We start from the raw sequence: 27518 nt of genomic DNA, 5'->3' as shown, positions 1-27518 counted from the left end.
AAATGGCACTGGATAGCATCTTAAACTTGTAGCAGAGATTTCCCTGCTTTGCTGCAACCCACCTTCCTCTGGTACCCACCAATGTATTTGATGTATGACCCACCTTGATGTATGACTTTCCTTGCCTTGAAACTAATAAATTCTGATGTAACTATTTCCATATTGGAACACATCTTTCAGGGCAACTGAAGCTTGCGTTCCTGGACCATGGTTACTCAGATTTGGCCCAAGAATAGTTATTTATTAGGTTTGAGGTGAAAATTTTGTTTCTGTGTCAACAGGCCCACACGAACCTCTCTTGTTTAGAAACCATCGTATCTCATGTATTTGATTATAGCAACAGAAAATTGAATAAGGCACATATCTGCAGTAGAAAATAAGATTTAGAAAAACTTTCCAACCTGCCAAAAATCACTGATCATGGGTGTCATGACCACATCAGTTTGATATAAGCTCGCAATTTCTGTGTTAACCTCATTACAGACCAGGAATATTCAGTTCACAGATCAGTGCTTCAGATGACCCTTTAAGTGTCATTGTTCTAAACTTATTTTACTCTATCAACATGTGCATATAAACACAAAGACATAAGTATTATGTGATTATTTTCAATGGCAAAATATTGGAAGCAATCCAAATGTTCAACAGTAAAAGACCAGGAAAATGCCTTATGGTATATTTCTTAAAGGAAATGCTATGTACTTGTTGAAATGCTTTGAGGAGCTAGAGAGATGCTCAGTGGTTCCAAACGTGCCGCTCTTGCACAGGTCTCAGGTTCAATATCCAGCACCCACATGGGGCACATACATGCATACTGGCAAAACACTCAAAGACATGAAATAAAAAGAAATAATTTTTTAAAATATTTAAAAAGTATACATTTTGAGGAATATTGCAAGCCCAGAGCAAAACAAAAAGGAGACTTTTTTTTCTTTTGTGGTTGAAGAAAAGATAACGGCTTGGAATGTGCACTGAAAACAGAAGTTGTGGCAAAGACTCTTAGTAGTATACTAAGTCTGTATTTCTTTTCTTCCATCATTAGGACTTTGCTCAGTGTATTTCCTAGCAGACCTAGCAGTTAAGTAGAGTCAGTTAGACCTTCACCATTGGACAAAGACAACATGTCATGGGTGAGTCTGGACATTATGACTCTACCTTTGTAGTTTTTCTTGATTTTCAATCCCTTGTCATAATGTGTGGGACATTTTGAATTGAATCCAGTTGAAGTGGTAAGTCACCATAGGCCATGCAGATGATGCTAATTCCCTAGAGGACAGCAGTATAACAATAGCAAGGAAACTTGGACATCCATGCAGAGGAGAGCCTCAATATTAACTTCAAGTGTATTTATTGGGTCAATCAATGCTGGATATGATGGTTAATGTTGATTGTCTGCTTGACAGAATCTAGAACTCCCTTAAGTCAGACATCAGGGATGCCTATAAGAGAGTTTCTGGTTATGCCTATTGGGGAATTATCTAGATTAGGATAGTTGAGGTGAGAATGCCCACCTTAAGTGAATGACACTATACCCTAGCCTGAGATTCTAGACTGGGAAAAAAGACAATGAGCTGAATATCAGCATTCATTTCTCTCTGCTTCCTGATTACAGACACAATATAAAAACTGCTTCAAGATCCTGCCACCATGCCCTCCCTCCTAGCCACAACAGAGTATACCCTCAAACTGTACACCAAAATGAACTCTTCCTCCTTTAAGCTCTTTTTATCAGATATTCTGCCACAGCAACAAGAAAAATAGCTAATATATTGGTACAGAGAATTAAAATTCTGTATTATTGGATCTCTGTGTTATTACAACCTAACCTATACACTTCGTTATAATACAGAGAGATTTCTTGGGAAGCAAAAGATGGGTCATGTAAAGATTTATGATTTACTGTGTATCCTGGTGTGACATTTGAAAATTAAAGGACCATTTGTAAGTACTAGCATATATGCTTTTAAATTACAAGACCTTTCTCATGCTCAGTACTTTTGTGTAGGCCCACTGTAGGCAACCATAGTTGCTATGAGATCATGATTACAGAGGCTGTGTCAATCCCAGAAGATAGCATTTTCAGCCCTTCTTCATGTCTTCCAGCTCATACATTCTTTCTGCCCCCTCTTCCACAAAGTTACCTGAGCTCTAGAGGGGCTAGCACAAGTGTCCTGTTTAGGGCTGAGCACACAATCATCACATTTTCTCAGCACCTCTAGAAGCCATGTGTCCCTGCACTTACCACAGTTCATTGCAAACAGAATCTGTGTGTTTTTATGATGGTATGGAGTAATGACTTCCCAGTATTAGTATTGCCTAATGGAATCAATGTACAAATTGTTATACCGTGAATCATTTTCAGTCAAGACCACGTTTTTTAGACGTTGCCAAAACAAGTTTTCTGCTTTGGGGTTGTCAGGCCACTGGAGAATGGAGCTCTTACAGATTCTCTGCCTCAGCCTCAGGTACTGTGAGTACTGCAACACAGGTTCTAGGAGAATGAAGATAATCACATCCATGTTCTCATCCATCAGCCTTTGCAAGGCCAAGTAGAAAGCTGTTTTAAAGTTCCAGCTCTTGGCATATTTTTTGGTTAAAACAAAGATTGTTTTCTTGCTCTGGTTTATGCTCTGCATGAGGTTATCGATAATGGCTAATCCAGGATCCCAATCCCTCTCCTCTAAGCAAAGGAGGACATTTTTGTCTTCACTCTCTTCAAGGTGGTAGCGAAGCTCATTGATTACCCAGTCAGTAACAGACACATCTTTGGTGTCATAAGAAATGTAAGCATCATAGAAAGTTCGGGATGTGGCCAAAGACCTGTAGCCTCTTAACTTCGCTGAACACATGTGATAGATAAACCAAACATCCCAGTAAAACAGACGATGAACCAAGGCGGTCAACATAACCATAGAGGTGATAAGGAATGTGAGGGAAAACAGGATTGCTGCAGTGGTATCTGAAAGACAAGTCATGAGCTCTAGACTCATGATACTCTTCCCTTTTTGATCCCCAGGACTGGAACAAATAACATCTACCAGTCTAGGAATTGTGATATGCACATTTTCATCTATCCAGATTCGAAAATCACTTATGTCACATGTGCAGTCAAAATGGTTCCCACTTAGTTCTAGAACAGACAAGTTTGTTTTAGTCTTAGTTTGAAGGGAGGACTTATTGATCATCTTTATCATGTTGAAACTTAGATCCAGGTGCACCAGACTACTGGCTTCAGCAAGGAAGCCAGAGGGCAGGTGAGAAAACTTATTGTGACTCAGCAGCAGTGTCTGCAGGGAATGTGTAAACTTAGATAGGCAATTGCTTAGAAAATACAGCTTGTTTCTCCGCAAGTCCAGCAAATAGAGCTGAGGAAAATGCTGGAGTGATGTCCAGTTAAAGAAACGTAGCTTATTACCATTGATACGTAACTCTTTGAGGCTCTGGGGCAAGCTGAGGAATGCTTCATTTGGGATTTGTTGAAGGTTATTGTAAGATAAGTCCAGGTGTGTCAGATTCTGGAGATTTCTGAAAATGGTCCAGTAGCTGTTATCATCTGCATTCCATAAAAGGTCAAGGCGGTTTCCACTAAAAACCAATTCTTTCAGGGACATGCTTTTCAGCTCTTTGTCCTCTGTGAGGGTGTAAATGCCATTGTAGCTCAGGTTTAACACACTGAGGTTTATTAAGTTCTGGATAAATCCTAGACGGTGTGTTACCCCTGCAATACTGAAATAGTGTGCATTGTGGCTCAGGTCAAGCACTTCTAGGTTTTGAAGTTCACTGAAAGCCTTGTTATCATCAAAGTCTAATCTGTTGTTGGATAAATCCAAATATTTGATGAGGGGCATGGCTGAGAATTCTGTGCCATTCAACACTTGATTGTTGGCATTGAAGGACAGATTTAAGCAGGCAATGTCCTGAAAACCTTCAAACTGATTTTTCCCAATAAAAAAAATACTGTTCAAACTCAAATCCAACGCCTTTCCATACTTAGTACACTGTTTTTTTATTAAAGGTTTGGTGCTATGATAAAAATTTGAGTGTGGATCAAACTCAGGGACTATTGAGCGAGGTTTAAGAATATGATTTGGCAAAGAGGCACTGTTTCTACAATCTACTGGAGGTGATATACGGTTTCCTGACAAGTAAATAACTTTCAGATTGGGAAAATCTTGGAAAACTTTAAAATCAATTTTTGTAATAAAGTTAATGCCCAAGTTGATAGTCGTTAAGTTTGGAAGACTCTGGAGGGGCTTAAAATGTTCCCGTTTAAGTTCTCGGAAAATATAGCCCTTTAAGTGCAATTTCTTGAGAGAATGAAGCATAGAGAAGTTTGGGGAAATAGTAATAGATTGTAAATGTTTTTCATGTTGAAAGTTGAAAGATAGATCAAGGATTTGTAAACTGGGTAGTTTTGTTAAGAATTCCCCTGAGGCAATTTCTTGCACTAAATAGTTGAATTCAAGATAGAGTTCCTTCAGATTTGTCAGATTGTCGAACCATATAGAAGGAATCGACTGGAGGGAAGTGCTGGAGAGGTTTAGATAGCGAAGTTGGGTGAGACTTCGAAAAGCAAGATGATGTATGTTGAGGGATGAGTTTATCCTGCAAGGTGTACAATTAAATGGGGCATTGAAACACATCGGACAGTTTCCACTCAAATCTAGTAATATTAATTGTTCCAGTCCCTTGAAGTCTTCCTCAGTGATATTCATGATCTTGGCATTGCTCAGAAAGAGTTTTGTTAGGGAGCTTGGTAGTTTGGGAGGCACGTGGACAAGACTGTTGAAAGATAAGGAGAGCTCTTTCAAGCGTGTAAGGTTTTGAAATGCCCCATCTTCCACAATAAAGTTTTGATTACAATAAAAATAGCAGTTCCAACCCAAATAGAGTCTTTCCAAGTTCTTAAGCCCCAGAGTGTTGTTTTTAGTTACCATAATTATATTGTTTTGAATCAGGCTAAGTTCTGTCAAAGACTCAGGCAAGCCAGTAGGCATAGCGTCTAACTGGTTGTCTTCAAGCAGTAACACCTTTAGACTACTTAGGTTAAGGAATGCCCCATCTGTAATATCCATACCATTTTTAATTTCATTTGGGTGCTGTTGATTGGCATTGCGGTTCAGATTTATTTTAGTGAGGTTTTGCAGCTCTTGAAAGGATTCACTTGTTACTTGCGTGATGAAATTGTCAGACAAGTCTATTTCTGTCACATATTTGCCTATAGTTTGGGGAACTTCTTGTAGTCGACGTTCATTGCATTCTGCAATCACAAGGGCCTTTTGCCTTTTCTCATCACAGGGATAGCTTCTGGAATAATTTGCTTTGAAGAAGGACTCACTGGTTCCAGAGGTGAGCAGGCAAAAGTAGGTCAGAATCCATGGCTGAAGGGACATGTTCTAAGGAAAATCAAAAGTGGAAGTACAGTATTAGAGTGGCAACAGTTGCTAGGCTTTTCTTGGCGAAATTAGCACTGTTCCATCATACTTATATGAGCTTTGAGTTGTGAAATGCTGATAGTTTGATATATTGTATCAAATGAGTTTCAGAATATTTGTAAGTTTTTACCTTCCAGGGTGCTAAAAAAGTTAAAGATGAAACTCTTTGAGATATGATGATAGAAAGCTTTTGAAGAAGCATTAATCAAGATGCCCCCACCACATTGGGTCTGAGATGAAGCATGGTTGTGGGTAATACAAAGTCTATAGCATGGCATGGCATATATTTTTTAGCAACAAACTAGTAGTATAATAATTTTTGCATATGTGGTGTGTATGCATGCATGTGGGTGCACATATGTGGACGTGTGTGTATTAATTAGTGTGTGTGCATGCATGCATGTGGAAGCCAGATATTGACACTCAGTCTCACTCAATAAATTACACTAATGCCAATTTTATACCAGATCTATTGTGTAGATGGACCTATTGTAAAACAGGAACTCTCATATTTTGCTGGTAGAAATAGAAGTTAATGCTACCTCTAAGATGGACAGCAGTTTTTAACACCTTTCAAAAACTAGAAGTATATACCTGGAATCAGCAATTTCAATTCTAGAAGTAGATCCTTAAGACATAGCTACACATGCCAATGTCTACATAGAAAGATGTTCTAAGCAAAACTTTTATCAATAGCAAAAGATTGCAAACAATCTAAATGTCTATGGATATAGGTCTGGTTATAGTCCTATCACAGAATACTGTATAGAAATGGAAAAATATATAACAATTTTTGTATTCATTCATTCAGCAAATATTTATTGTGTGTGTATTTTATTTCAGGAATTGTTTCAAACTCAACACTGAAAAAATAATACCTGCCTATCTGATATCTATACTGAAAGTTAGAAAGTTAGGTAGAACATTGCATAGGAAGATAGTAAAGATGAGAAGGCAGAGGGTTATGTAGAAAGTCCTTCAGTTGTACTTACATGACATTTTGGTATGACTAGACTGAGGTTATAGGTTTTGCAAGAAAGACATCATTGAAATACAGTGTGCCATTCTAATAAGACCAAGACTACATGTAGCTAGTTTTTATGGTCCTGCCTGGCCCATAGTCAGGACAAATCTCTCACCACCCAGTTCCGCAGATGCTCAGACCCAACCAAGTAAACACACAGAGACTTATATTGCTTACAAACTGTGTGGCCGTGGCAGGCTTCTTGTTATCTACTTCTTCTATTTTTAAATTAACCCATTTCTATTAGTCTATACTTTGCCACGTGGCTTGTGGCTTACCAGTACCTTATACCTCACTTGTCATGGCAGTGGCTGGCAGCATCTCTCTGACTCAGCCTTACTGTTCCCAGAATTCTCCTCTCTGCTTGTCCCGCCTATACTTCCTGCCTGGCTACTGGCCACTCAGCATTTTATTTATACAGAGTGATATTCACAGCAACTACATGCTATCAACATGACTTTCCCAGTTGATGCAGACCTTGATCATCTCACTGAGAGAGTTTTGGTAAGGTTCCTATTACAACTTGTAACTACAAAATTTAAAAAAAGCATTAATTTTTAAAGAGGACTATGGGAAACATGTGTCATGGTAAAATCGTATCCCAGACATTTTCCTTTGCAAACTAATAAAGCTATTGATAGGTAAGACATCCTTGGTGAATCAAGAGAACAGGCTCCATCTACTGTGGCCCCACTTTCTTCAAATTAAGATTTTCATACCTAGTTTCAAATACAATTATCTATTTCATATAAAGCAGAGCAATTGAGCATGAAAAGTGCTAGGAACCATTTGTCACCAACAGGGGAGTCTAGGGAGAGTTGCTCAAAGTTCCTTCAGTATGAAACCAGTCTCTCACACAGTCTAAAGTAACTGGGTATGAGTCATGGGTCATGGAAAAAAAGAACTGAGCAAATAGCCTGAAGTTTCTAACACTAGGTTCTCAAAAGGCACCTAGACAAAACATGAGTGGACAAATTCCAAATAGCTGAAATTTGAGAAGTGCATCAAATGGTGAGTGGTGGACAGCAAGAAAGTTGAGGAGAAATGGTTGATTGACCAGCTGATGCCTTGACACTCCACACAGGCCCTCACAGAGTTTCTGTTCATTGTTGTCTTAGTTACTGTCTCTTGTTGTGAAGAGAAACCATGACCAAGGCAGCTTATATAACAAAAGGCATTTAGTTGGAGGATTGCTTACAGTTTTAGATGGTTGGTCCATGATTACCACAGTAAGGAGCATGGCAGCAGACAGGTAGGCATGATCCTGGAACAGTACAGTAGCTGAGAACTTACATCTGATACAAAATTGTAGGCAGAAATAGGGGAGATTAGACCTGGTGTGGGCTTTTGAAAGCTTAAATTCCACCTGTAGAGCTACACCTTTTTCAGGAAGGCCACACCTCTTAATCCTTCCTAAGTACTGTACCAACGGGGAATCAAACATTCAAATTTATGAGGCTATGGGGGCTATTCTCATTCAAACCACAATTGCTAATTGCAAGATACTCAGCTGAAGTCCAGGGAACATCATCAAACACTCCCTGCAGAGCATACCATATCCATCTGGGTTTTAGAGGGCAGAGAGCATAGACACCAAAATAACCTAGTAAAGGCTACATTTCTTCAGTAAGGTGTTACTGTAAGGGTAGCAAATGGAAGCCAAACACCATATGAAGTAAGGTAGACTTCTTTTTTCTCTTCCTCCTTTCCTCACTATCCTCTTCTGTCCTCTTTATCTCCTCCTTCCATCCTCCTTTTCTTCCTAGACTCTTTGATCCATTTCATCTGACTATTTGTGCTTGATACATACTTAATATGTAGAACCCTCTTATGAACACAGCCCAGTAGGACATGGACCAAAATCTATCTCCTTTCCCCCATTCCTCTTCTTTCTCTCTGTCTTACCCTCACCTCTTTCCCTCTTCAGTTCTCTTCTCTCTGCTCTTCTTTCTCCTTCTTCTCTTCTCTTCCTTAATCATTTCTTCTCTCCTCTCCTCCTCACCCTTCACTCCCCTTTCCCTCCTTGACATGTTGGAGATGGAATGCAGAACCTTATGCATGCTGGGGCAAGTGCTCTACCACAAATTCATGTTCACCATAGTATAAAACACATATGAAATGATAACTATGAGAATAAAATACAGAAGCAGCAGCTTTTCAAATAAAACACATAGATGCAATAATGAAAATAAAATATGTAGAAACAGACAGACAGAAATGTAGCTGGAGATTTCTCCAGTCCTGCTGGGGCCCACAGCCACTCAGACTCAAGTAAACACACAGAGGCTTATATTACTTATAAACTGTGTGGCTGTGGCAGGCTTCTTGTATCTAGTTCTTATATCTTAAATTAATCCATTTCTATTAATCTATAAGTTGCCATGAGGCTTGTGGCTTACTGGTACTTTACATCTTACTTTTTATGGTGTCAGTGGCTGGCAGCATCTCCTGACTCAGCCTTCCATTTCCCAGAATTATCCTCCCTGCTTATCCTGCCTGTGGTGATATTGTGTTCCCCAAAATATTGTGCACCCTAATAAACTTATCTAGGGTCAGAGAACAGAACAGCCACTAGATATAGAGGCCAGAAAATGGTGGCACACACACCTTTAATCCTATATCTTGGGAGGCAGAGATCCATCTAGCTGCGAGTTTAAAGCCACACTGGAAACAGCCAGGCATGATGACTCATGCCTTTAATCCCAGGAAGTGAGGCTTAAATCCCAGGCAATGATGGCAGAAAGCAGAAAGGTATATAGGGCATGAAGACCAGAAACTAGAAACTTTGCTTCTCTGATCTTCCAGCATTCACCCCAATACCTGGCTTCAGGTTTCATTTTATTAATAATACTTTTTAAGATTCATGCTACATCTGGTGCCCAATGTTCGTGGTAAGAATTCACAAAAAAGCTTCTTGCCTGTTGCCTTTCGGGCCCCTGCTCAGACCTGAGCTACCCTCAGCCGGTTGTGGTGGCACACAGTGGTAGGATTTGCTGAAGGAGGGAGAGGCAGGAAGATTCTGAGTTTGAGGCCAGTCTTGGAAGCTTGCTAAGGCTGAGGTCCGGCCACAAATGGTGGTGGTGGGACCATGGAGGCAGTGGCTTCTCCTCTGAGTTGCTGGCTCCTTCTCATCATGTTGGTGACTGTGGTCATGCTACTACCTAGGATTACTGCTGCTTGTTCAGAGAACAATTGCCAGGACCATCGTGTTACAAGAAAGCATCAACAAAGGTCAGTTTGGAAAAGTTTGGCAAGACAGATGGTGGGGAGAAATTGTGAAGATTTTTCTCTTCTAGGGAAGAATATTCATGGTTCTGAGAGACAGACACAGACTGTGATTGCTCCAAACCACAGAGGAGGCAAAAAAAAAAAAAAAAGTCTTCAGGGAACCATGATCACACCTAACAGCAACTTTGAAATCTTCAAAAGGTAGATGGGACTCCACAAAGATGATTCCACATGGATATGGTAAAGCCATTAAGCTGATTAACACCATGGAAAGATAGACTTTGGACTACAAACTGTTCAGGACAATTTCGAGATGGGTAGCTGAGATGATCCAGATTCATAGACTACTCGAGCAAGGACTTGAGACAAGCCCTACATTTTCTCATTATGCAGCTACTGGACAAATGACACAGGACTTGACAATTAACCAAAAAATTTTCTTTTCAGGATCCCCTAATTCACCCCCAGAAAGTAGGAAGTAATTTTAAGAAAATGACACCCACATTCCCAAGATGTGGGATGGGAGGTTTTGGTTGTTTAATAAGTTATGGATATTGTCATTGTTAATGATGGTTGGTTACAAGTTGTTAATTGTTAATGGTCAGGAAAAAAGCTGAACAAGGAGATTAGATTCAGAGTTTTTGTTTAAAAAAGAAAAAAAGAGAATATAGATTTGAGGTAGATCATTGAATCTACTCTGAGAAAAAAGATAAAGAAATAATACGATAACTGGGTAGATCACTGAATCTACTCTAAAAAGAAAAAGGGGAAGATATAAAAATGACAAAAGGTAGATTATTGAATCTATTATGAAAAGAAAAAAAAAGATAAAAAGGTCGATTATTGAATCTACTTTTAAAAAGGAACTACTTATTTTCAATAGGATAAGTAGTGAAATTTTTGTCTGAGTTTATCAAATGTTATGGGACTGGACTGGACATTTATATATATATATATATATATATATATATATATATATATATATATATATATATATATATATATATATATATATATATAATGGAGTTTTTTGTCTGAATCTGTCAAATGTTAATGGACTAGACATTGTTAGTGTAATTCTTGACTGTATATATTGTATATACTTATTGGATATAGTTTTTCTTGCATTAGTTATAAGCTTTTTAAAATTGTAGACAAAAAATGGGGAAATGTGGTGGTATTGTGTTCCCCAAAATATTGTGCACCCTAATAAACTTATCTGGGGTCAGAGAACAGAACAACCACTAGATATAGAGGCCAGAAAATGGTGACACACACACCTTTAATCCTATATCTTGGGAGGCAGAGATCCATCCAGATCTTTGTGAGTTTAAAGCCACACTGGAAACAGCCAGGCATAATGACTCATGCCTTTAATCCCAGGAAGTGAGGCTTTAATCCTAGGCAGTGATGGCAGAAAGCAGAAAGGTATATAGGGCATGAAGACCAGAAACTAGAAGAATTTGGCTTGGTTAAGCTTGAGGCTTTTGAGCAGCAGTTCAGCTGACATCCATTTGGATGAAGACTCAGAGTCTTCCAGTCTGAGGAAACAGGGTCAGTTGAGGAATTGGTGAGGCGAGGAAGTTGTGGTTTGTTTTTCTTCTCTGATCTTCCAGGATTCACCCCAATACCTGGCTTCAGGTTTCATTTTATTAATAAGACCTTTTAAGATTCATGCTACACCTGTCTATACTATACTTCCTGTCTGACTACTGGCCAATCAGCATTTTATTTATCAATCAATCAGAGCAACACATTCACAACAAACAAAAAGACATCCCCAGTATACAGAGATGGGGGAATTCCATGAAATACTTTGCACCATAGAATCCTGGGAAGGTTTGGGTCCTGGGAAGCAAAGGTATCTCAGGGGAGGCAGACCAGTGCATTGGTTAAGAGTCTGAATAAGAAGTTAGACTGGGGAGTAGAGAGAGATCCCAGTGGTTAAGAGCACTGGCTGCTCTTCCAGAGGACCTGGGTTAAATACCCAGCACCCACATGTTATCTTATAACTGTTTCTAACTCCAGTTGCAGGGGATTGAACACCCTCCTCTTGCTTCTATAGTCATTGAATGGAAGTGATGGACAGACATACTAACAGGTATAACACCCTTCCCCATATAATATATATAAAATGTTGGGTATGTATTATATTATAACATGTATTTTATGTTAGATTGTCCTTATTCCACTTCTTACCAAGACTTACAGTCTGGAATGGTGAAATCTGGGAGCCTTAGACAGAAGTCAAGGCCAGTATGAGCTACTGGAGAGAGAACAGGAAGGGATAGAGGGTTAAGGAATGCTCTGCCAGTGGAGCACAGAACACCATACTCATTCCATGCTCAGCTCTTGGAACTCTGGCATCTGTCTCACTGATGAACATTCACTTCAGCAGCCCAGGAAGGAAGCTGCATGGACTCACTTTGGGGAAGTAGGGTCTGGATCAAGGTGAGGCTAGGGAGACACATGTCATAACTACAAAATGATAGGGGACCTTGAAAACAAAACATGGTCAATGAAAATCCATGATGAACAAAAGAAAGCATCTTTAATAAGGGCAAGGCCTCATTTACTCCCCTCACCTTGGCTCCAGTTCCAACAGAACATTCTACACACAAAACAGGTATGGGTTGAGGGCTGAGGCTTGCTGAGTTTTTATTTTCTTTTTGTTTTGAGACAAGTTCTCAGTATGTAGCCCAGACTGGCCTTGAACTCATGATCCTCCTTAGCTTCCTGAATGCCAGGATTACACTTGCATGCCATCACACCTGGCCTGATCTGTAGTTTCTTTATTTTTATGAAAGATTTATTTTTATTTTAAATTGTGTATACTTGTGTATGTGTGTGTGTTGGGGGTGGGGTGGGGTGTGTGCATGTGAGTACAGGTGACCCTGGAGGCCAGAACAGGATATCAGATATCCTAGAACTGGTGTTGCAGGTGGTTGTGAGCCACCCTACTTGGGAGCTGGTAAATGAACTCTTGATCCTCTACAAGAGCAATGCATGCTTTTAACTGCTGAACAGTTTCTCCAGTCCCTGGTTTGTTTTTAATGATAGCACGAAGAGATTGTTTATCTTGAATACTGAGCTTCCTGTTGCCCTGTCTTTTCTTAGAGTTCTCTTCAGAGGCCCCACAAAGGATTTCAGTCTGCTTATATCTCGTGGATTTTGGACTTGTGGTAAAACAGTGAAAGCATATATCTCTGCTGTTTGAGCACTCACATTTGTGACACTTTGTTATACATTGAAGTGATAATGGGTAAAAACAAAACAAAACAGTGGTTCAGTGGACCCCACTACCAGGATAATTGGTCCAAAAAGCTCTGCACAGTCATGCTCTTGAGCTGATAGCCTAAAATCCATGCAGAGGAGGACGGAGCTGCAAGGCTCAAAGAATTTACTGGGTGTTACCTTGGTTAACCAGAGAAAACCGAAACTCATTTATTTCAAGAACACCCATGAATCATAAACAGCAACCAAAAAAAGTAACAACAGATAGAAAGAAAACTGCTTAACTTCCTCCTGTCTACCAAAAAACAGCTGCCACCACTCTGGAAGTGGTTTCATAGCTTTCTTTTTTCTATTTTCTTTGCATGATCTGCACACTGATTGTATCCATGGTACACAGGCTTCTGTTCTCTTGAAGGCATCAAACAACCCAAGGAGCTATACCTCTGTCACCTCACACAAATCTTTCTTTTCCTACTGTACCCTGATGGACACCTTTGGAAACACTGGTGTATGAAAAGAGCAGTTCAAAAAGTGCCCCCTAGCAGATTGTACCTTGTACCTGTTGGTCCAGTTGTCTTCAGACAGGAAAACTCTAGTTGCATGAATACTAGAACCATAGCACCTCTAGGTGAGGCAAAAATGAACCCCACACAATCCACAATGCAGTTGGGCGGCAGGGTGTAGAGTTACACCCTTTTTGCCCACCTCTTAGGATTCAAGCAGTCATTTTACACAGATAACCCCTTCCTTCTCCCTCTTCAAGGCTTCCTTCAAGACAAGTTTAGCTCATAGGCAAGGGAATTGTGAGGTCAAGACCAACCCGAGTTACCTAGTGAGATCCTGTCCTAAAAAATAAAAGCCAAACCAAACCAACAAACAAAACACAAAAAGAATATGATAATGTAGCTTAGCAGTTGAGTGTTCACCTAGCATGCCAGAGGTCCTGAATTCTTCCCTCTAGCCATACAAGAAAAATAAGTTTGATTTTCCTTTAACATGGTGTAATTTACCTTAGACCAGCTGTACCCCTTTCTAGAAACGGTCCTGTTTAGGCTTGGTAACTCCAAAGGGTCAAAAATCCTATTGGTAATTATATACAAATTGAATCACTTAGCTATTCTGGCACCATGTGGAGGGGATCAAGCAGAGCTGAAAATCTGCTAGCCTGAAGCTCTGCCTTACTTTCAATGGCTTCAGATTACTTTTTATTTGATAATATTGATCACTGATTTGTTATGCCAGTTTACTAATTAAGGCATAGATATACAGGGGGCTTAAGAGATGGCTCAGTGCTTAAGAACACCTACTGCTCTTGTAAAGGATCCTGATTCAGAGCAACCTGTAACTCCAGTTCCAGGGGATCTTACACTGTCTCCAAGGGCACCAGCCATGCATGTGGTATGCTTCCATACATGCAGGCAAACACTTATATACACAAAATAAAATATAAATATTAAAAATAAATAGATATACAAATATGATTTACCTTCTTAGTTGAAATTAATAGTAGATTCTTTATTTTGTCTACCCTAAGTCTGATGGATTCATGCACTGCTTTGGAGAACAAGAGAAAACATGATGCCAATCAAATGTACTTGATACTGAAGAGATGGCTCCTGACTCAACATATTTAAGGATATGCAAAAAGTGTGCCTTTTGGATTGTGGAGGGGTTTGCCATAAGGCGACTACAGTGCATTCATCTGTTTATTTTATCCTCATAAAAATGAGCAAGGTAGGTAGTATCATAAGCCTCTGTTGCCCAGACTTGGAACCTGATGCTTTGAGAGGTTAATTTATTTAAGGTTGCTCCCATAGTAGGTAACCAAACTGAAACAGACCATAAATATGCTCAGATGGTTTAATGAGCTAGGGCTGGAACCTAAGGAGCAAATTGACAATTATCTGGTTACAGTGATGAGCAAAACCATCATAGCTAGGGGCTGGAGAGATGGCTCAGTAGTTAAGAGGCTTATTGCCTTTGCAGAAGACCTGGGTTCTGTTCCCAGCACATATTTGTTGAGTCACAACCATCTATAACTTCAGTTTGGGGCAATCTGACACCATTTTTTGACACCTATGGGCACCAGGCACACACATGGTACAATACACACATGCAAGCAAAGCAGTCAAACAAATAACAGACAACTCTAAAAAACAATAAACCATCATATATTTCAAATCTACATGATACAAACACTGGGGGCAGATATTCTTCTTTGCCTTTCTATGCTGATTAGGCCACCACAGAGAGCATCCCTGACATTCCCAATCCTCTGAATTTGAATAAGATGACACCAAAGTTACTGAGATTAGATAGAGGTATCAACGAGCAGCTCTCTAATCACCTGAAAAGGATGTACAACTTGGATTTGCTAATGCCCACCCAGAACCACAGGCTTTGTGTTAAAATAAATGCTTTGTTTATATTTCTGAATAATCATGTTTGCATCCATAGTTTAAAAATAGTAAAATCTCAGCCAGGCTACACAGAGAAAAACTGTCTTGAAAAATAAAAAAGTAAAATCTATAAATGGTAAAAAAAAAAATAGTAAAAATCTGGCTGGGGATATGGATATGGCTCTGTTGATAAAATGCTTGCTTTGAAAGCACAAGGAACTGATTTTGACCTCCAGAAACACATTACCAAGGGGTAGGGGAGGAAGGAAGAAAAAGAATAGAAAAGAAAACCTAGGTATACTTGTTGGAAAGGCAGAGATAGGTGTATTAATGGAGCTCAGTGATCACCCAACATAGCCTATTTGGCAAGTTCCAGCCAAGCAAGGAACCCTGTCTCAAACATTAAACATTAAAACGAACAGTCTAAGGAATGCACATATATGCATTTGCTCCTGAACACACAGGTGCATCCACAGACACACACAAACATGTAAAAAATAGCAAATCTTTCAACTCTTTTAAATATCCCAGTTAAACTTAGAAAGGCATTCCTTCAGAATGGTGATGTCCAGAATAGACCCAGTGGGTGTCATAAAGATGTACCTAGAGATATTATCTAACTAATTATGGTTAATGACCTCCTCTGCCATCACATTCTCTCTGAGTCTGAGCTTCCCACAAGCCTGTCTTCTCTCCATCAAATTCTGTTGGTTTCAGTATTATCACATGGAAAGATAAGAAGCAGTGATTGAAGGAGAATGAACTCTATGATGGACAATGTAACTGTACCTTAAGAAATAGAATATAGAACAGTGATAGTAAGTAGTCTTGTAAAAACTACCTACCTCATTCCGTTTGGTGACAAGTGGAAGTCAAGGACCTCTTGTACAAGTTAGAATCATGGAGAGAATCTTGGGGGTCAGCATGCTCAGGCTGAACTCCAGACATAATCTTGGATTGTGTCTAGGCACTCAACTACCATCATATTTATCCATGACTTCACCTTGTCATAGAAGTAGATCTGGAACTTCTACTTTGCTCTGTGAAATCAAGCCATGGTGGCTAGTAAACAAGCTTTAGGGCTTTCCAGAATCTTTTCACCCATTCCCAAGAAAATATTATGTTCATTAATGAAGAGACCAAACCCTTCATTGGTCGCTGAGAAAATGGTTTTTAACTGTGGCTTTACGTTGGAGACAAAAGGGGGTGTCAAAAGCTAGACATAATCCCTTTATCCCCTTAAGATTCTCTCCAGGGTGCTAATTTGTACCAAGAGGTTCTTGACTTCTACTTGTCACAAATGGGACTGAGGTGGGTAGTTGTACAAGCTTACTTTGATTCTGTTACTAGTCTATATTCTACTTTCTAATGTCACAGCTATGTTGACCATCATAGCAGTTTACCAACTGGAAACTAGACAAGTTCAATTGCAATGTCACATGTGCTATTGGTCTATTTGGACCAATCTCATATAGCCCACTGCAGTCATTTATAACATTTAGTGCAAAATAAGTTGATATTCAAGATCCATAGTGGACCTTAAGTGAGCATCAAAATTAACTTCCAATAAGTTAAATAAACATTAAATTATTGTCAAAAAACACACCAATGACTTTAATAAGCACTAAAAGCTGGGGAAAGCATATATGGTCAATTTTGGATGAGATTATTTTTAAGTCAGACTTTCCAAGTGCTCTTTAAACTCCCCTGAATCTTCTATAAAATACATCATTCAGAAAGACTTGTTGTTTGCTTTTCAATCTGATACTTTTTGACACTGATAAAAGCAGACACTGATAAAAGTATCTAGACAATGTAGAGCAAGAGGGGCAGAGGTGTGTTTTAAAGCTCCAAACACCCTGGGTAGTTGTGGTGCATGCCTTTAATCCCAGCACTCGGGAGGCAGAGCCAGGTGGGTATCTGTGAGTTTGAGGCCAGCCTGATCTACAGCGTGAAATTCAGGACAGGCACCAAAACTACACAGAGAAACCCTGTCTCAAAACAAACAAACAAACAAAAAACCAAAATAAAGCTCCAAACAGGAAAAGTAGCTGTTGCTACTGAAATTCAAGCCTTTAGGAGTTAAGTTCAGCCATCACTAGGCTGCAGAGACTGATCTGTGTCTGTAAAGCAATGGTTCTCAACCTACAGGTTGCAACCCTTTGTGGGTCACCTAAGACCATTGGAAAACACAGATTTTTACATTACAATTCATAACAGTAGCAAAATTATAATTATGAAGTAGCAACGAAAATAATTTTATGGTTGGGGGAGTCACAACATGAAGAACTGTATTAAGGGGTCACAGCCTTAGGAAGGTTGAGAACCACTGCTGTAAAGGGATGAAACTTACCATGTTCCACAGCCAAAGGAAGATAAAAATTTTTATCTCCCCCATCATCTCCAACCCTGTCATTCCAGAAGAAAATACACTCTTTAGCAGGGCCAGAAAATAATAGACCGGCTCAAATTCTATCTTGGAAGGGACTTGCTTTGCTGTTTAAAATGATATGATTTTCACTGCTTTGGGCTTTCAAAGTTTACTCTCTAATTAGTTTATACTAACATCCACACATGCTCATAAGACAGGTAATCCTCCTGGCATGCAATGCTTGCTGCTGGATTCCTTTGACTTCTGCTACTGCTTTGCTCAGTTATTACTGTCTTTGTTCACATCAGTAGTCACTAACCCATATTTCTGGGTAGGAAACCATGTTTGGCAGGAGGTCTTTGAGACATGATCAGGCCCCACTTACCTCTTTCTGGTCTCTTTCAATAGCTTGCAGTAGCAGCGCAGTGTGGTTCCCTGTGTACAGTAGGTGTGCAGAGAGAAGACATTGGCTAACTTCTGAAATTTGGTCTCTTTAGCATCAGCAGAACCTAGCATGGGATTTGCAGAAGTTTATATGGGAAGACAGGAACTTGTGATTTCTTAACTGTTGCCAAATCACTTATTGGCTGTACTTCAAAATTTCGCAACTTAAATCAGAGGAAAAGTCATTTATAAAATTATTTTCATATAACCCACACAGCATACTTTTGTGAATTGATATGTATTTAGGTCTACGGATATCTTAGGGTTTTGGAGAGCAGAACTGGGGGAAACAGGTGATAAAACATGAAGAAAATATCATTTTAGTGGAAAAAGATGTTGTGTATTCTTTAAAAACAAACACTTTTGCCATGAATTTTTATTGAATTTGGAATTTCTGAAACTCATATTTAGTTACTTAAGTCACAAATGCTTCTGCTTTGTTGCACACATTCTATCAAGGCTGCCACACTGTATAGGTGGCTAGGGGTTTGCTCACTGACCCGTGGCTGGGGTCCTTCTACTTCATGTAGCACCTGGCATGCAATGTAAGCTCAATAAATGTTTATTTGAAGAATAAAATGAATGTTCACTGAGTGAATGAATGAGTGAGTAGACAATGAGTGTTCCAGAAGCTGGGGATTTTTCCTTCACAGATTTGGTTGAATAAAATTAGACTTAAAGCTTCCAGGGCCAAGGCCACATCAAGTTTCCCCTAGAAAGGTGTCCACAAGTCCACAATCAAGAACCTTGGAACGAAATCTGGCCCAGAAGTCAAAATGAAATTTTACAAAGGAACATTTGGCAATTTGGCATGCTGATTAAGACCACCAGCTTTGATCTCTAATTATAAAAAAATATTATCATGCTCAAAAAGTAATTCTATTTTTTCTCATCACTAGATAATATAAAACTGCCCTCAACTGTTATTTGGTTTTGAATTTTGTAAAAGAAATAGCTGTGGGAGATTGTTTTTCTCTCACTATATGAGGATGTACATGATACCAGAAATTTGCCTCTTGTTCTAAAAAGCCAACTCTTTCCAGAAAAAGCTTGCTGGCCTCTGGAGAAATAAATAGGTCTGAGTAAGATGATTTGTCCTATAGTACCTTCTCCCTCCAAATAAGAGGTAACCACACTGGGTGACATTCATTTATGTGAACCATAGTAGGCCTGGTTATGAAGGAATGCCTTGCAAAGTCACAGAATGGCACTAGACTGACCTCTGAGGACCAGTCCCTGAGGAATTCAAGATTTGGCTATGGCTGGGAAAAGCTTTCCAGGACCCAGGTCATCAAGGAACATAGACAGCTCAGGCATTTGTGACATAACCAGCCATCTTTTTTTTTTTTTTAAAGAGAGGAAAGATTTATTTTTGCTTTCAGCCTAAGAAATGATACAGTCCATCACCACAATGAAAGCATGGCCTCAGGAGTAACAGTAAGGCCTCAGAAATCATAGACTTCATTTGTATACCTCTCACTTTCTTGGTTTCACTTGAAACAGTCACTGTTCAGAAGTTCTAGCCAAGTATGATGGTGCACACTTGTAATCTGAGCACTTGGAATGTAGAGGTGGGATGATCACCACACATTTGAGAACAGCTTGGTTTCCATAGTGAGTTCCAGATCAGCTACAGCTTCACACTGAGATCCTGTTTCAGAAAACCAACACTCTAAACAATAGAAAAGCACCAACAGAAAAGCAGCAAGGTGGACTAGATACTAGAATGTGACTCTTGTGGTCTGAGTTCAAAGCCTCAAAATACCAACAAATTATAGAATAGTTAATTGGAATCTTCTAAAATATGATTATGTACATGAACACACACACACACACACACACATGCACAGGCTTTATCTGCCAGGCAAATGCATAAAATAATCTGTTACTGTTCCCAGCCATTGATGAGAATGAACAGAGAACTGATAGGAGGACAGGTAGGACCCTGAAAAGAAAAACTTCCTTCCAACACACAGAGTGGTCAGCTAATCCTGCCCTCTGGTCAAGCCCAAGAGTTAGCATTGGTAACTGGTGGGATTTCTCTGCATTCTCTGCCTGCCCTGGCCTGGCCTGGCAGGTATAAAGCTATTGGGTACCTCCTAACCACATATTTCCCTTTTCTCTACCAAGCCATTTACCCTTGACTTATTCCCAGCTTCCATGGTTGTTTTCCATTTGTATACCCATTCCTTACTTCAACTCCTAGCTCGAAGTGTTTATACAACTTCACAGTGCTCCTTAGGAACTGATGGGCTCTCTGGACAGACAAGTTAGCCAGAAGCACTCTTCTATGTGAGTTGGTATAGTTCCAAATCAGTGAACAGAGCTAGATAAGAGGAAGGAGGGCTTAAATGACAGGCTTATTTGACCGTATGATTGAATAAGTGAGCTTGCAGAGGACAACCTTTGCAACTGTGCACAATAGTGCATTTGACTGTGATGGAGGCACCTGTCTCCTTCCAATGGTTAGTATAACTGCACAGAAACAAGAGAAGGCAAGATCCCCACAGTCCTCATAAGTTTTTTCTTGAGTCCTTCTATAGCTAAAGAATAATTACCTGAAAACTCTCTTCTTCCTCCCAGTTACCATGGTTTTCTGCATTTCCTTAAGCCAGACTCTTCCAAACACTGACCTGTGATCCCACAAGTAAGCAGAGTAGTTAAGAGCTAAAAAGGGGGTCCTCAAATCTTATGGGTAAGGGAACTGAATCCAAAGGCCAGGGGTTCAATAATGGGAAAGTAGGTATTCGAACTCTCACCACTCAAGTTCCACACTAATGCATTTCAAAGTATCTCTTCATGCATCTCCCAAATGAAAAGTTGGATGGCATTGAGTATTCTGTCACTGTTTTGAGGAATGGGTAGTAATGAGCTTCCCATCTCTTTCAACCAGTGCCCTGTCCTTACTTCCTAGCTCTTTTATAAAAATCCCATCATAACCACCCAGTTTCTCTGCTTTCATGTACAAATATTTTAGGATTTTAAAATTATACCTAGTACATTAGTATGTGTGTATGGTGCATGCACTATGGCTTACATATGGAGGTCAGAGGACAGATTGCAGGGGTTGTTTGTTGTTTGTGTGGGTTCCAGGGTTCAAACTCCTGTCGTTAGGCTTGGCAGTAATGACCTTTACTCACTGAGTCATCTTGATGGCCCTATATATAGATGTTTCAAAATATTTTTTTTACTTTTATTTGTGTGTATACAATGTATATGTGTGCGTGCATGTGGTTGTGGTTGTGTGAGTGTGTGGTTTTGTGTGTGTGTGTGTGTGTGTGTGTGTGTGTGTGTGAATAAGATCATATTCATGCCATGGTGCATATGTGAAGGTTAGAAGACATCCTTAGGTATTGGTCCTTACTTTTTACTTTGTCTGGTACAGAGTTTCTTTAGTCTAGCTAACCCATGAGCTCCTGGAGATTGTTCTATCTCCACTTCCCATCTCCTTGTAAAAGGTCTGTGATTAAAGGTGCTTATGCCACCATGTTGTACTTTTACATAGGTTCTGGCAGTTTCAACTCAGGTTCTCATGTTAGCATGGCAAGTGATTTTACCCACTGAACGATCTCTCTAGCCCTCATTGCCACCATCTAGTTCATTTCTCTAGTGACGGACTAGATTTTTTTTTTTTTCTGGTGATCATTTCTGCTCTTCTAGGTCCACCAAAGAAAACTGAGGCATGGATAAATATTCCCAACCTAAATGGATTTATGAACCAGAGAAGCATTATAGGGAGTCTATGTATGGCAATACCTCCCTCCCTCTAAGTATGCCCTCCACCATGATATCTCCAACTCCACAAATAGACTGCTGGGAGTAAGGTGGGAGACTCAGTAGATTTAAGCAAAAGGGAGCAATTTCTAAATGTAGACGCTATATGAAAATTATACAAGAAGTAATAGTGTACCATTCCGTAGGCAGGATGGATTGGCTCTGCTCTAGAGAAAATGGGCTGCAAAGAGAAACAAAACAGGGAAAGATCTGTTTTGTATCTCAATGGAGAGGCCAATGATTAGAAGTTCACAATCAGAGGGAACTTAGAAGCCCTGGGTAAGTTGTGAGACTCAGAACAAGAGGAACTGGTTACTTCACAGCCCATTTGAGTCTGAGAAACAGTAGTATCTGGAATTTTCCTCACCACCACAGAGTGGGAGCAGAGAAGGCCCAAGATTGCTACTCCAGTTTGTCCTAAGTCCCAGAATATCATAACATGGACAGACTTTGGAGAAAGAGTAAAAGTTTGCAGCAAGATTGAATTCCAGATCCAGTCAGTTGAGGGGACCTGTGGATGGCAGCAAGGACTGAGGGCCACAGCAAATAGGCTGGTTGACAAGCAAGGGCATTCTGTAGATTGTTGTTGTATCTGAAGTCATATGGAAATGCTTTATAGCTTATTACGTTTTAATCACCAGCCTTCATTATCAATAGGTAAAGGGTGGGAGGAAATGTCTTTCTAGAGTTGAGAGGCAACAACAGCAAGTGGAGTTCAGGGGACTCAGTGACCACAGGACAGTGCCACAGCTCCAGCAATAGGAGGCCATATGACCAGCAGTTCTGAGGGACCTTTGGTCTGTGCTGGATCCTATCAGCCAGCCTATTCCCTTGTGACTCTGCACATGTTAGGTGCTTGTAGACCATGCCTCCTCTTCCTCAGACTGCCCCCTTGGGGAAGGCATTCCTCTTGGTTACATGGCACTGACTCCTCACAGTTATTTCCTGTACATAAAACATTTCACAGAAACATTTTTGATATGTTTCTAAGTTCTAGATGACATGGACAAGAGGTGCTGACTCAGGACTTCCCTGGGAACCAAGATGTGTGGCTCTTGCTTTTCACCTTCTCCATGGAAACTACATTTGGGGGTCAACATGAAGGATTGTTTATGGAAGGGTGATCACAGATAGGAAGTGTTGGCTTCGGGGACAGAAATACGTTCATGAACATGTTTATATGAAATTGAGTACTGGGTCAAAGAGTCTTCACCAGAGAAAGGAAGCCCTTCCTGTCAGCCGACTCTTGTCAGCTGTTCTTCTGGGTTATGATTCTGTTGTCATTGTCCTGGCCATTTGAAGTTCTCCTGGGTACACTCACTGACACACCTACCAAAACAAATCAGAAAAGAAGGGATTGGGAGAAAAGGATACTTGCAGCTTGGCCCATAGGAAGATCTGGTTCCTAAGAACTTGTCTTTTCACAGTATCTTCTAAAGAACTGACTTGCTACTGGGAATACTGGGAAATGGTTAAAACTTCTAATTGTTTTGCAAATCTATTTTTATTTTTTTAATGAAATAAAATCTACTATCTAAAAGAAAGAAAGAAATAATGAATGAAAAGAAAAGAAGAGGAAAAATATTGTTCTAACTAGACTAAGATTCCAATGAGTAGAACTGGGGAAATACTTTAAAATATATGGGATTACAGCCCAAAGTATGAAACAAACATCTATGATTTCATGCAGAGATAATATATGAATAAGTGATTAAATAAAGGGGAGAAGAGAGACATCTTTCACATTTTAAAGAATTCCAAAGAGTTCATGGAGATTCCCACCCTGTCCCACCACCCAACTGCCTACTTCTTACATGGGCTGCAATTCATTTTCAAAGAGTACATCATGGAAGTGAGGGTGTTATTCACCGTTGGGAATTCTGAGACAGCCATGTGACCAACAGTGCCATGTCCAGCTGGCAGCAGGTGCTTCTGATAAGTGTGATGTGGTGGTTTGAATGCTAATGGCCTTCATAGCCTCATATATTTCAGTGCTAGGTCCTTAGTTGGTGAAACTGTTTTAGGAAGGTTTAGGTGTGGCCTTGTTGAAGAAGGTGTATTATTAGAGATGAGCTTTGAAGTTTCAAAAACCCAATCTCTCTCTGACTTGTATTTTTTTTCTCAGCATGTAAGCTCTTAGCTTCTGCTCCAGTGCCATGTCTGCCTGCCTGTTGCCATGCTCTCCACCATGATGGTCATGGACTCACCCTCTGAAACTGCAAGGAAACCCCTAATTAAATGCTTTCTTTTCTAAGTTGCCTTGGTCATGGTGACTCTTCACAGTATAGAATAGTAGCTAAGACATGTGGTGAATGACACTTTGAGTGCAATCCTAGTTAGTCTTATGAGGGAGACCAGCTCTGTCCCACCTCCAGGATACTCTTGAGCAGGGAGAAATAAGGAATATGTAGATAGAAATATAGAGGAGAGAGAGACAGTTAGAAACATAGGACAGCCTTAGGAGGGTCTGGGTCAAAACCCACTTGCCCCTTCTGTCTCTACTAAAGGGCTTTCAAAGTAATGCCAAGGGGTGGAGCAAAAGACCTCCCCCAGCACAGCCAAGTGTAGACCATCCCAGATACCTGATGACCATGCACGTGGTCCAGCCATCCCCTAAGGGAGCCCTGTTGTGTAAGGCAAGCTCAGGTGTCATTAGAAAACCTTTGTGGGCTCTTACAGTCTTAACAACAAAAACCTGGAGTCAGATGTTGGGGTGAAAGCTGATAGATCAGCCAGCCACCAGAGTCTTCTTACTTCTATGAAATCTCAGACTGAATGGAGGTGAGGGGGAGCTATCCTGTGTCTACAAACCCTCAGATTAAATGGGCCAAGAGCTGGTCTCCACATCTCTAGTGCTAGGATTAAAGGCATGAGATCCCAGTGCTTGAATCAAAGGTGTGAGCCCCCATTGCCTAGCTTTCTTTCTGTTATAGAGTGGTTCAATCTCATGCAGCCCAGGGTGGCCTTGAACTTCCTACTTTCTCATCCCAAGTGCTGGGATTAAAGGTGTGTGCCACCACTACCTGGCCTCTATGGTTAACTAATGGCTAGCTCTGCTCTCTGATCTCCAGGCAAGCTTCATTTGTCAGAATACAAACAAAATATAATATACCAGCACTTCACCTCTCTGTGGGTGTCTCATCTCAAAAACATTAAGACCTCAGTCTAATAATGAGATAGTCATTATACAAAATTAAATTAAGGAACATTATACAGAACACCTTACCAGTACTCCTCAAAATCAAGGTCATCAGAAATAAGGAAAATTTGAGCAACTGTCATAGGAGCTTAAGGAGATGGGATGAGCACTATAATGCAATATATCCATGACATTGTAAACAAGCTACTGCAGTCTGAATAAACTATAATGTGTAATCAATGAAAATATATCAGTATCAATTCATTAATTGTGACTAATTTCTCAGAGTAATGTAAGATACTAATAGTAAGAAAAACTGAGAGCAAAAAAAAAAAGGAAAACTGATAGCAACATTTCTGAAAGTCTAAAATTATTCTAAAGTCACACAACTATTTACTCATTAAAAATATAATAGATGAGTGCTGAGATATGGCTCAGTGGTGAAGAATTCCTACTGCTCTCCTGAGGACCTGAGTTTAATATCTAACACCTACATCAAGTGACTCACAATTGCTTATAACTTCAGTTGCAGGGCACCTGACATCTCTGGCTTACAAAAGAACCCACATTCACTTTCCCATACTCCCCCACAGACACATAATTAAAACTAAAATAAATCTTTAAAAAGTAACAATAAAATAAAATAGATAGACAGGCCCGCCTGGCACCTTGTGTGTCAGGCAGGCGGAAGACACCCATGGGGCAGCCTAGGTCCTCACAGTCTGGGCTGCCTGAAGCATCTACAGGCTAGCCAGATACCACAAGGCACTGGGTGGTGTAGTTAGAGTTTTCCTGGCTGGCCCACAGTCAGGACAAATCTCTCTTACCCACCAGACACTCAGACCCAACCAAGTAAACACATAGAAACTTATATTGCTTACAAACTGTATGGCCGTGGCAGGCTTCTTGTTATCTACTTCTTCTATCTTAAATTAACCCATTTCTATTAATCTATACTTTGCCATGTGGCTTGTGGCTTACCGGTGTCTTTACATGTTGCTTGTCATGGCGGCGGCTGGCAGTCTTTCCCCCCCAGCCTTCCACTTCCCACAATTCTCCTCCTCCTTGTCCCACCTACCCTATCCTTCCTGCCTGGCCATGGGCCAAACAGCATTTTATTTATACAGAGCGATATCCCCAGCACTTACCCTTTTCTTTTCCTTTTTTTTTTTTTTAAGGAAGGTTTTAACTTTTACATAGTAAAATTACATATAACAAAACAATTATCAAGCAAGAATTATAGTTACAATATCTAGTCTATTTGTTTTGGCAAAATTAAACAAAAATATTTTATCTATCCTATATTTGTGAGTCTAAGGTTTTTATATCTAACTTATCTTTTATCATAACTGAGGAAATTATAACTATCTAGGCTTCAACCACATCAAGGACCTCAGAAGGATATATTATTACCTGAGAAACGGGAGAAGGATGCAAGTAACTTTTGGGAGTCTTGCAGGGCAGACAGAGACAGCTGGCAGCCTGGACAGTCACCTAATGTCCCTTTGTAAAGTTGGGGCATTTGTCTTTAGCCCACAGGGCTAGAGTCTCTCGATCACTTCTCTCAGTGTCCTGTAGAATTTCCTCTGCATGTTTCCTCTGCAAAGCAGGTACCTGAGGACCATTTTGTCAAGCAAAGTTTAGTGGTCACCTTTCTATGGGTCCTGAATGTCCAGTCGATCAAGCAGTCCAGGCAAGAACAGTTTCTTGCCCAAATGGCTATTTTTGCCAAGGTGAAGATAAGATATGAAGTGTCTTCAATGCCCATCCTCCTCTCTGAAGTAAATTGGTGTTGTCAGGAGCAGACATGTCTCATTGTCCAGAAAGTCTAAATTTTAAAAATATTTTAAATGCCATATTCTGAAGGTCTTTGAAGTATTTGAAGATTACCTGTCTATCTGAAATATCTCTATGAATACCTAGAAGACTTAAGTAACATGGCTACGAGTATGATTATCACAGATGATTAATTATTAATCTATTTTTAATTATCCATTATAATTTTAAATGAGCTATATAAACATAATACCTTAAACAAGAGTAGAAATATACACACAGTATAACAAAATTAACTTTAAGTTTGTATCAATAGACTAAAATCTATACTAATGTAAAACATTTTAAACAACTTGTTCTTTAGAAGTAAGTTTATTAATCTACCCTTTCATCCTATTTTATATATATATATATATATATATATATATATATATATATATATATATCATATGCCCTTTTCTTCTTTAGAAAGAGATCGTATTTATAATCAACCTGCATTAAATAAAAATACTGGGCTTTTTTTCTGTCCCACACCAGATCTCCATTGTACCACACCCATCTTTGACTGACTCTTCTCTTTCACAGCTCCCATGCTTCTTTTCTTGTTATTAGAATCTCATTTTCAGAATAATATGAGCAGGCTTGCTGAGAATCAGTAATGTACCATGCTTAGTTGCTAAGCTGGGATTTGAAC

General features: G+C 39.7%; 1 protein-coding gene across 3 annotated transcripts; it reads right to left on the bottom strand.

Moving 5' to 3' along the window:
• Positions 1-1995: 1995 nt before the first annotated feature.
• Tlr8 (toll like receptor 8) lies at positions 1996-18238 on the bottom strand. Of its 3 annotated transcripts, none has more exons than XM_036175522.1 (3): positions 18073-18238; positions 5219-5396; positions 1996-4530 (listed from the first exon to the last, which is right to left on the bottom strand). In XM_036175522.1, the coding sequence occupies exon 3, from the start codon at positions 4323-4325 to the stop codon at positions 2307-2309; it is 2019 nt and encodes a 672-aa protein (XP_036031415.1). In that variant the 5' UTR covers positions 4326-4530; positions 5219-5396; positions 18073-18238; the 3' UTR covers positions 1996-2306. The 3 variants fall into 3 exon arrangements, with proteins under 3 accessions (XP_036031415.1, XP_036031413.1, XP_036031414.1); XM_036175520.1 differs by adding an exon at positions 17670-17816 and having other exon boundaries at positions 1996-5396; positions 18077-18238; XM_036175521.1 differs by having other exon boundaries at positions 1996-5396.
• Positions 18239-27518: the final 9280 nt, after the last annotated feature.

This window comes from Onychomys torridus, chromosome X (genome assembly GCF_903995425.1).
Source record: "Onychomys torridus chromosome X, mOncTor1.1, whole genome shotgun sequence".
NCBI lineage: Eukaryota > Metazoa > Chordata > Mammalia > Rodentia > Cricetidae > Onychomys > Onychomys torridus.
The sequence above is the reverse complement of the archived record's forward strand: the minus strand, read 5'-3'. Positions and strand labels throughout refer to the sequence as shown.